This window comes from Neophocaena asiaeorientalis, unplaced genomic scaffold (assembly GCF_003031525.2).
Source record: "Neophocaena asiaeorientalis asiaeorientalis breed wild unplaced genomic scaffold, Neophocaena_asiaeorientalis_V1.1 scaffold418, whole genome shotgun sequence".
Taxonomy (NCBI): Eukaryota; Metazoa; Chordata; class Mammalia; order Artiodactyla; family Phocoenidae; genus Neophocaena; species Neophocaena asiaeorientalis.
Window position 1 is genome coordinate 1,561,421 of NW_020175731.1, and position 11,218 is coordinate 1,572,638.

Sequence of the window (11,218 nt, forward strand, 5' to 3'; positions counted from 1 at the left end):
TTGTATCCATTCAGCAAGCCTGTGTCTTTTGGTTGAAGCATTTAATTCATTCACGTTTAAGGTAATTATCGATATGTATGTTCCTGTTACCATTTTCTTAATTGTTTTGGGTTTGTTTTTGTAGGTCCTTTTCTTCTCTTGTGTTTCCCGCCTAGAGAAGGTTCTTTAGCATTTGTTGTAAAGCTGGTTTGGTGGTACTGAATTCTCTTAGCTTTTGCTTGTCTGTAAAGCTTTTGATTTCTCCATCAAATCTGATAGAGATCCTTGCTGGGTAGAGTAATCTTGGGTATAATTTCTTCCCTTTCATCACTTTAAATATGTCATGCCACTCCCTTCTGGCTTGTAGAGTTTCTGCTGAGAAATCAGCTGTTAACCTTATAGGAGTTCCCTTGTATGTTATTTGTCATTTTTCCCTTGTTGCTTTCAAGAATTTTTCTTTGTCTTTAATTTTTGTCAATTTGATTACTGTGTGTCTTGGCGTGTTTCTCCTTGGGTTTATCCTGCCTGGGACTCTCTGCACTTCCTGGACTTGGGTGGCTATTTCCTTTCCCATGTTAGAGAAGTTTTCAACTATAATCTCTCTCTTCAAATATTTTCTCAGGTCCTCTCTCTCTTCTCCTTCTGGGACCCCTTTAATGTGAATGTTGGTGCATTTAATGGTGTCCCAGAGGTCCCTTAGGCTGTCTTAATTTCTTTTCATTCTTTTTTCTTCATTCTGTTCCACAACAGTGAACTCCACCATTCTGTCTTCCAGGTCTTTTATCTGTTCTTCTGCCTCAGCTATTCTACTATTGATTCCTTCTAGTGTATTTTTCATTTCAGTTATTGTATTGTTCATCTCTGTTTGTTTGTTCTTTAATTCTTCTAGGTCTTCGTTAAACATTTCTTGCATCTTCTCCATCTTGGCCTCCATTCTTTTTCCAAGGTCCTGGATCATCTTCACTATCATTATTCTGAATTCTTTTTCTGGAAGGTTGCCTATCTCCACTTCATTTAGTTGTTTTTCTGGGGTCTTACCTTGTTTCTTCATCTGGTACATAGCCCTCTGCCTTTTCATCTTGTCTTTCTGTGAATGTGGTTTTTGTTCCACAGGCTGTAGGAGTGTAGTTCTTCCTGCTTCTGCCCTCTGATGGATGAGGCTATCTAAGAGGCTTGCGCAGGTTTCCTGACAGGAGGGACTGATGGTGGTAGAGCTGGGTGTTGCTCTGGTGGGCAGAGCTCAGTAAAACTTTAATCTGCTTGTCTGCTGATGGGTGGGGCTAGGTTCCCTCCCTGTTGGTTGTTTGGCCTGATGTGACCCAACACTGGAGCCTACCCGGCTCTTTGGTGGGGTAATGGTGGACTGTGGGAGGGCTCACGCCAAGGAGTACTTCCCAGAACTTCTGCTGCCAGTGTCCTTGTCCTCATCGTGAGCCACAGCCACCCCCCACCTCTGCAGGAGACCCTCCAACACTAGCAGGTAGGTCTGGTTCAGTCTCCTATGGGGTTACTGCTCCTTCTCCAGGTCCCAATGCGCACACTACTTGGTGTGTGCCCGCCAAGAGTAGAGTCTCTGTTTCCCCTGTCCTGTTGAAGTCCTGCAATCAAATCCCGCTAGCCTTCAAAATCTGATTCTCTAGGAATTCCTCCTCCCGTTGCTGGACCCCCAGGCTGGGAAGCCTGACGTGGGGCTCAGAACCTTCACTCCAGTGAGTGGACTTCTATGGTATAAGTATTCTCCAGTCTGTGAGTCACCCACCCAGCAGTTATGGGATTTGATTTTATTGTGATTGTGCCGCTCCTACCGTCTCATTGTGGCTTCTCCTTTGTCTTTGGATGTGTGGTATCTTTTCTGGTGAGTTCCAGTGTCTTCCTATCGATGACTGTTCAGCAGTTAGTTGTGATTCCCATGCTCTCACAAGAGGGAGTGAGTGCACGTCCTTCTACTCCACCATCTTGAACCAATCTCCAGGGAGGTAAGTACTTTTTAAATAACACTGGCTCTTTTGGGTAAAACAAAACAAAACAAAAAAAAGCTTTGTAGATGCCAATGTGTTGCATGAAAGAAATTATGCTGAAAAGCTGCAAGAAATTAAATCAGATCTGGTCCTCCCCTCTCCTTTCTTCTCTAGTGTATAGGCCATCCCCATCTTTCCCCTTCTCTCCAAATAAAACAAAATCACAACCACATCCACATGCAACTTTTTTTTGGCTAAGTGTTTATGCATAAGCTTACTGATTATGGACAAGAGGGCTCAAAATACTCTCAGGCAGATATTAGAATTGGACAGAATTAGGATGCCTTTTAATGGAGCCAAAAAGGTGGATCATACCAACAATTTACTTATTACCATAAGTATAGACAAAAGGAAATGAAATAGAACAAATAGATTGTAGAAACTACATAAGATGCTGATTAGTGGAAAGGAAGTCGACATCAAGGTCAGCTATCTTTGTGAACTAACTCATTTTATCTCTATGTCCATGTTCTCCTGATTTCTCTAGGGAAAAAAGAAAAAGGCACTGTCTTACACAGACAACATATCAGAAAAACTGCTGCTAAGCCATTTTTTGACCCACTCATCTCCTAGAATACCTTAACAGGCTCCTGACATGCCTACCAAGCATCTGGCTTGAGAAAATTAACAGAAAACAGATTTCACTACACAATCGCAATATATACAAAGAAATAGCTTCCTAAACAAAACATGAAAATTCAATAAACTTCCACAATGTTCACTGCAGCTCTATTTACAATAGCCAGGACATAGAAGCAACCTAAGTGTCCATCAACAGATGAATGGATAAAGAAGATGTGGCACATATATACAATGGAATATTACTCAGCCATAAAAAGAAATGAAATTGAGTATTTGTAGGGAGGTGGATGGACCTAGAGTCTGTCATACAGAGTGAAGTCAGTCAGAAAGTGAAAAACAAGTACTGTATGCTAACACATATACATGGAATCTAAAACAACATAAAAATGGTTCTGAAGAACCTAGGGGCAGGACAGGAATAAATATGCAGATGTAGAGAATAGACTTGAGGACATGGGGAGGGGGAAGGGTAAGCTGGGACGAAGTGAGAGAGTGGCATGGACTTATATATACTACCAAATGTAAAATAGATAGCAAATGGGAAGCAGGTGCATAGCACAGGGAGATCAGCTCGGTGCTTTGTGACCACCTAGAGGGGTGGGATAGGGAGGGTGGGAGGGAGACGCAAGACGGGAGAAATATGGGGATATATGTATATATATAGCTGATTCACTTTGTTATAAAGCAGAAACTAACATACCACTGTAAAGCAATTATACTGTAATAAAGATGTTTAAAAAATTCAATAAACCTTAAAAAGGAGCTTTAGAACTAAACATTGGATCTTAAAGCTAATATGCTCATTATAATAATAGTAACAGAAGTAGCAGTGGCTGTAGTGTTGTGGCAGTGGCAGTAGCAGCTCCTCCCCCATTTACTGAGAGCTTACTCAGTGCCAGGGATGGATGGCTTTACTAATTTCTCATTTAATCATTATTACAACCCTTTGAGTTTGATGACAATGCATAACCATACACCACACTATCTAGGTTTACCTCTTTCATTACATTTTTCCTTAAAAAAGAAAAGCAAAAAACAAACTTAAATATTAACTTTAAAAAATGGAATGGGGCTTCCCTGGTGGCGCAGTGGTTAAGAGTCCGCCTGCCAATGCAGGGGACACGGGTTCATGCCCCGGTCTGGGAAGATCCCACAGGCTGTGGAACGGCCAGGCCCATGAGCCATGGCCGCTGAGCCTGCACGTCTGGAGCCTGTGCTCCGCAACGGGAGAGGCCACAACAGTGAGAGGCCTGCGTACCGCAAAAAAAAAAAAAAAAAAAAAAATAGAATGAGATGTTACCTTGAAACATTCTGATTATTTTTAAAATGATGCCTTAAACACACACACACACACACAAACACACACACACACACACACACACACACACAAACTCTTTTCAGGGTCACTACAAATGGGCAGGATTTAGTAGATATTACAATTCTAGTAAAGTTCTTAAAATAGCCCTTTGAGGTTGGTATAGTATTTTTTCTGCATTTAAATGGATTAGCTTAGAGTCATTACTGCTCAAATGATACTAATCACTTTAATTCTGATTAAAGGGACATGCAGGGCCAGTCCAGATAAACTGTCATGTCAGCAGCAACCTCAATCTCCCAGGAAAGCCTTTTAGCAATACATATAAATCTTGTCTATGGCTCTAGGGGTATTCCTTCTTATTTACAATGTAGCTAACAGATATTTTATCAGAGCAACTTATAGAAGTAAATTTAAAGAAAAATCTCTTTTAAATTTATTTAAGAAAAATAAATATTTAAAGCAAACATCATCAGAAAGTAAAATAAAGAAATCTATACTTTAAAAAAATCTGAGTGTTAAAACCTCTTTACAGTTTTGCTCTCTTTTTACGAATACTGGGTACTGTTTTAAAATATTAAATTCACTCTTCAGAGAAAGCCTTAGCAATGTTTTTGTGACTACTGTAACAATTCCCATCAAAACACTTTCTTCTCACATCCTTGTATGAATGCCATTTAACTTGTGATACGTAATTTCCAAAATAAATAAATACATACATACATACATACATTTATACCTGGGCTTATAAACCCATTTTCTTGTAGTTTTAAGTTTGAATAGCTAGATTTCTAGTGTCTCTTGATTATAAAAAATTAGTCAGACAAAATTGCTTAATAAAATCTTTTTAGAGGATATGATTTATTGCAGTTAATCTGATTATTTTTAAAGACACAGCTTCAAGAAAATTAAAGGAAATTTTGATCTGTAGCTGCAGAAAGAAGTATACTTTTTAATTTTAAAGAAAACAATCTTTTGAAGACTTTTGAAGACTTGCAGGGCAGAGTACATAAAGATAACCTACCAACAACCTCAGTACAATATCAAATAATAAACTGCCAATCATAACTAAAATAATATGGATATGACTGAAAAAGAACAAGGGTATGTTTCACTTTACACTCTGGTTGTATTTCTATAGTTTTATTTAAGCCATATTGTGGAAAACAGAATACTATAAATGCTCAAAAGGTAATTTCTACTAAGAACTCAGTTTTAAATTATTTGTAAAGCAGACTTAATGCCAAAGTTATTTGTTTGCAGATTTGAAATTTATTTGAATTGTTTAAAATGCCATTTGTGTTCTTATAGAATAAAGTGCCACAAGCAATCTCATGTTAAAGTCAGAGGACTTGTTACTAGAAACCTGATACAAAATAGTAAGAGAACTAGCAAGATGCATTAATACTGCTTCAGCTGTTCTCAGAGAATGATAATTAAAAAAAAATTTTTATTTATTTGTTTATTTTTGGCTGCATTGGGTCTTCATTGCTGCGCGTGGGCTTTCTCTAGTTGCGGCGAGCGTGTGCTACTCTTCGTTGCTGTGCAGTCTTCTCGTTGCAGTGGCTTCTCTTGTTGCGGAGCACGGGCTCTGTGTGCAGGGGCTTCAGTAGTTGTGGCTCTCGGCTCTAGAGCACAGGCTCAGTAGTTGTGACACATGGGCTCTAGAGCCCAGGCTCAGTAGTTGTGGCTCGTGGGGTCTAAAGTGCAGGCTCAGTAGTTGTGGTGCATGGGCTTAGTTGCTCTGTGGCATGTGGGATCTTCCCAGACCAGGGCTCGAACCCATGTGCCCTGCATTGGCAGGTGGATTCTTAACCACTGTGCCACCAGGGAAGCCCTGAGAATGATAACTTTTAACAACAGTCCATAATAGCTCTAATAGGCAAGTCACAAAAATTGAACTATTTTTTAATACTTGAGACTGTGGCCCAAATCTTATAATAAGTTTTAAAATTTTAATTAATGTTGCTTAAGATATACTTTTTGGTAAATACTCTTACAATGAAAATAGTGAGAGTATTAGTTTAAGTGTAGTAATTAAAATCAGGGTTCAACCCCAAGCTCTTTCACTTATTAGGGTTGAACAATCTTGGAGAAACTGCTTGATTTTTCTATGACTCAGTTTCATCATGTATTGAAAGGGAAAAATAGTACCTACCTCATAAGGTTGGTGTGATGATTAAAAGAAGTTAATCTTTATAAAGCACTTAGCATAATGCCACACACAGTATTCAGTAACTGTGTGCTATTATTATCGTTCTGGGTTTTATTGTTGAATGCAACAAATGCCAAATTCTCTTCTCTTGTTGGGGCTTAATATAACAAAGTCAAAGAATGAAAATTTCTCATCAGGGCATAGTAATGATTTCTGACCTACCAGCTACCCAGTTTACTGTAATATTTTCACTTTCTTGTGTTTATAACAATTAAAATTAGATGCATAAAAACAATAAGAACTTATTATGTCTTTCACTGAAATATCAGTAGAGGTTACCTACCTGTGTAGCTCTTCTGTTTTGTCTTCAGTTGGACCTACGATTAGTAAACAATGGCGAAGAACAGCTGCCATGACACGAAACTGATGAGAATCACCCTATGGCAAATAAAAGAGAGGTGAGGAAAAATTGGGGATTGAATGAATGCCTTAATGAAGAAGTCCGGTACATTACTACAACCCTGGGAGTCATCCTATGGCCCATCGAACACCCAAAACAGTTATTCTTATGCCATACATCATAGAAGTCAGGATATTCTAGGAAGAATTCCCAAGTATTAACTAAGTGAATTGTCATCATCTCATATGAACAGCTACAGCCACTACCAGAAATGGCTGAAACCATAAGTTGTTGATCTATCCTTCCCCTATGACATGTCAGGCAAAGAGAAATATGATCAGCATCCATATATTAGTACCTACTCTGTTTTACCTGTCCATAAGATTTAATTTAACTAGGGACCTTTTCCATTTCCAGAAAGTCTAGATTGTTTTGTTGGATAGTATACTGTTCCAGTTTACGAGTCATTATAAAAATTCAAACAGATATAATACTATCAGTATTTTAGAAGCGGGTTGTACATCCTTAATAAAAATGTCTTATCTCTTAACTTTCAAAAACAATGGATTAAAATCTATAATCTATCAACTTCATTTTAATGAATCTTCTTAATCTCCTAGTTCCTCCAAATCTTATTCCTAGTTTCTCCAAAGTGACCAGCAAGTGATGAAAAATAAGCACTCTTGAGTTTAATCTCCTATTTTCCCAATGTTTACTCATTGGTAGTGGTATTAGACACACACAGAGTCAGAGGGAAGGCAAATAATAGGAAATAAGCTGAGCTCTGAATAATCACTTGGTTTACCTCCTAATTTATCATGAGATCTTGGGCCACTACAATTTTTTTAATCATCTGAATCAAGGTTGTACCTTTCTTCTTCCAAATTTTTAGTAATTAAGAAGACATGAAATTAGTGATAATTATCTATTATAATCAGATCCTGGATATGTTATATTTCAGGAAGGTTCCAATTACTTCAAAAGCTATTCAAATTTTTAAAGCTCTGTATATACATAATTGATTTCAAGTCTGTGTAAAGTGAAATATATTCACATATTATACATATATAGCCTATATTCATATATAAAACTCAGCCCTTCTAGGAAGATGTCTTTTATAAAATCTAACAAACAATAGCACAGTTTCATTACTCATAATGTGGATAACAATATTTTAAAATAACACCATCATGTGTAGATTTGGAAGAGATGAAGGTCTCAGTGGCATAACAGAAAAAGCACTTTACTTAGAGTCAAGAGTCTAGGTTGTGACCTTAGGCAAGTCATATGGCTTCTCTAAGCCAAAGTTTCCCCATATGCATCTCCACAAACATGAGATTGTTAGGGTTGTAAAAGGATTAAATTAAAGAAGATGATACACATGAAAATGCTTAGTACTTTCAGTGAAATATTTGAGGGTGAGGGGAAGGATGAGGCAGAAAGGAAACAAAAGGTAAGACTGATAGAGCTGAAATGAGTGATAACGAAATTATTGCGTTTTGGGGAGGGGGACCGGTGGAATGCTAGAGACACTAAGGGTTTGGAATGAACACTGTTCCACTTGCCATCTATCTTCAAATGCCTGAATCAAAATTCTCTAATATGCAAATATACTTTTACATATCCCACATTATATGAAGCACACTGAAATGCATGTGAAACTCATCCATTACTTAACTCTTAAGAAGTTCATATTTTCCTTGGTTTTGATAATTAACTAGGAATGCACTTCCTTTTAAACTAGATTTTCCTTTATTTTAAATATCACAATCATTTTCCTCTCATGCTGATGTTGACAAGCCCCCTGCAAAACTCCATTTTGGTCCTTCCACTATTTGCAACTGTAAGTGAAAATCCTACTTCCTTCCATCCCCTTTCCTCCTGTCCCAATTTTCATGACACCAATTCCCCAGTTGTATCCTGTAGGTCTGCCTGTCCTCTTTTACTGTCCACTAAATTCTATTTCTTTACTCAAAACAACTACTGAAGTCCCGGGATTGTGTGCCTCTACTTTTAGTATCAATGACTCCTTTGCATCCTCCAGGTCTCAGAGAAGCCCCTTCTTTGACCACCTTATTTAGGTAGATTCCTTTTTTCATTATCTCTATCATTGTATCTTGCTATGATTTCTTTCAGGAAATCATAATCTGTAATTCCACATTTGTTTACATACTTACGTATGCATTGTTTCCTCCATTCATCTAGTACCTTCACAAGTTTTAGAGGGCATGTGTTTAACAAAGTGTTCAATAATTTTTAATGTAAATGAAAAGTAAAACAAACAAAAAAGTGCTCAAATCATAAGTGTACAGCTAGATAAATTTTCACAAAATGAGCATGTCCATACAACCAGCATGAAAACAAAGCAACACCAACATTGAGAACCCCAGAATTGCCCTCATGACCCCTTCAAATGACAGATCTGCTCTTCAATTGTAATTCTAACATTTAACATCATGGGTTAGTGATTTTTGTTGTCACAAATTTTAAGTGAATGGAATCATAAAATATAGACCCTTCTGTATCTGGTTGTGAGATTCATCCATGTTGTTGTGTACAGGTGCAGTTTGTTCATTTTCACTGCTTGAGAGTGGTGCTATTCAAAGTTGTTTGTGGACCACTACTGGTCCACACCCTTGTTTGCCACTAATCTGCAAAGTCATGAGTACAGAAGGTACACCTGAACATTTAGAAACTTTTCAAGCAGTCTGACATTGTGTGTAATATTGTATTATACAAGAGTTCCATTCTGACAGCTAGGGAAAGAAATCTGGTCCCTCACAGTTAGGTTAAGAAAGCACTGCTGGCCACATAGCACAGGGAGATCAGCTCGGTGCTTTGTGTCCACCTAGAGGGGTGGGATAGAGAGGATGGGAGGGAGACGCAAGAGGGAGGAGATATGGGGATATATGTATATGTATAGCTGATTCACTTTGTTATAAAGCAGAAACTAACACACTATTGTAAAGCAATTATACTCCAATAAAGATGTTAAAAAAAAAAAGAAAGCACTGCTGAATACAGTGAGTATATTACAATTCACTTATCCATCCTACTCTTGATGGACACTTGGACTATACTGAAGAGTGCTGCTATGAACATACTTCCTTATATGTCATTTGGTATGCTGGGTCGTAGGGCATATACATATGACAGACTTTAGAAGGTACTGCCAAACAGTGTTTCAAAGTGTTTATACCAGCTTACACTCCCACCAGTTGCTCTACAGCTGCGCCAACACTTGGTATTGTCAGCCTTTTAAATTTGTCATTCTCATGGATGTGCAGAGATTTTATTATGCATTTTCCTGATAACTGATAAAGTTGAACACCTTTTCTTATGTCTACCGGTCATTTGAATAGCTCTTTTATGAAGTGCCTGTTCAAGCCTTTTGCATATTTTTCTGTAGGGTTAATTGACATTATTTGTAGGACTTGAATATGTTCTAGGTAGAGTCCTTTATTGCATATATGTGTTGAAAATATCATCTCCCATTTGGTGGCCTGTTTTTTACTTTCTTCTCTTGATGAACTAATTTTAATGAAGACCAATTTGTCAATTTTTCCTTTATGGTTTGATCTTTATTTTGTCCTGTTTTAAAAATCTTTGCCTATTTAAGAAATGTTTGACTTGTTTAAAATAAAGTCATGGGGCTTCCCTGGTGGCGCAGTCGTTGAGAGTCCGCCTGCCAATGCAGGGGACACGGGTTTGTGCCCCAGTCCGGGAAGATACAACATTGCGGTGAAGTGGCTGGGCCTGTGAGCCATGGCTGCTGGGTCTGCGTGTCTGGAACCTGTGCTCCTCAACGGGAGAGGCCACAACAGTGAGAGGCCCGTGTACTGAAAAAAAAGTCATGAAGATAATCTTCTGTTTCTTTCCAAAAGCTTTATCATTTTACCTTTTACATTTAAGTCTCTTATCCATCTCAAATTAATTTTTCTGTATGGTAATAAGGTAGGGATTTAAATTCATTTTTAACTGATTAAAAAGCCCACCTTTTCCCCACTGCAATTCAGTGTTACCTGTATCATAAATCAGTTGACTGTATATGTGTAGGTTTATTTCTAGATTCTTTATTCTATTAGTCTGTCTCAATAAATATTTGTTGAATGAGAGCTATCATTTAAAATGTCTTATTTAACAAAGGTCAGAGTGTACACTATTTCCTACTATTGGTTGCTCTGCTGGGTGACTTTACATAAACAATTTGAACTCTTTAATCTTTAGTGTCCTCATTTGTCAAATGTGTATACTCCTCCTATCTTATACAGATGCTTGAAAGAGTAAATATAATTGCTCTTTTTAAAACAATATACACAGTTTATACAACTGTCATTTACTTCTTCACGAGCTAAGTTGTTTTTTTTTTTTTTTGTGGTACACGGGCCTCTCACTGTTGTGGCCTCTCCCGTTGCGGAGCACAGGCTCTGGACGTGCAGGCTCAGCGGCCATGGCTTACGGGCCTAGCCGCTCTGCGGCATGTGGGATCTTCCCGGACCGGGACACGAACCCGTGTCCCCTGCATCGGCAGGCGGAGTCAACCACTGCACCACCAGGGAAGCCCATGAGCTTAGTTTTGATATCTTTAGGGCATCAACAGTCTCTCCTCTGTAATCTTACTATCTCCAAAGGTTGAGAAGGCAAAAAAATCCCTAAGACAGAGGAGGAAAAAAGAGAAAGCAAGCAGGCTTGTTGTGACAGTAGAAATCAAAATGAGATAACACTAAAAGAGAGGTAAAAACTCATGAAACTCTTTGGGATCTTTGTTG

General features: G+C 38.1%; 1 protein-coding gene across 6 annotated transcripts in view; it reads right to left on the reverse strand.

The window, feature by feature from the left end:
* RIC8B (RIC8 guanine nucleotide exchange factor B) overlaps positions 1–11,218 on the reverse strand; it is a 116,820-nt gene that overhangs the window by 60,212 nt on the left and 45,390 nt on the right. For all 6 annotated transcript variants that reach the window (XR_003001390.1, XR_003001389.1, XR_003001388.1 and 3 more), the window contains exon 4: positions 6,393–6,487. Coding sequence is in view for 3 of the 6 variants with exons in the window: in XM_024732161.1 (XP_024587929.1) it covers positions 6,393–6,487 (95 nt within the window). In the remaining 3 variants the exon portion in view is untranslated. The remainder of the gene's footprint in view (positions 1–6,392; positions 6,488–11,218) is intronic.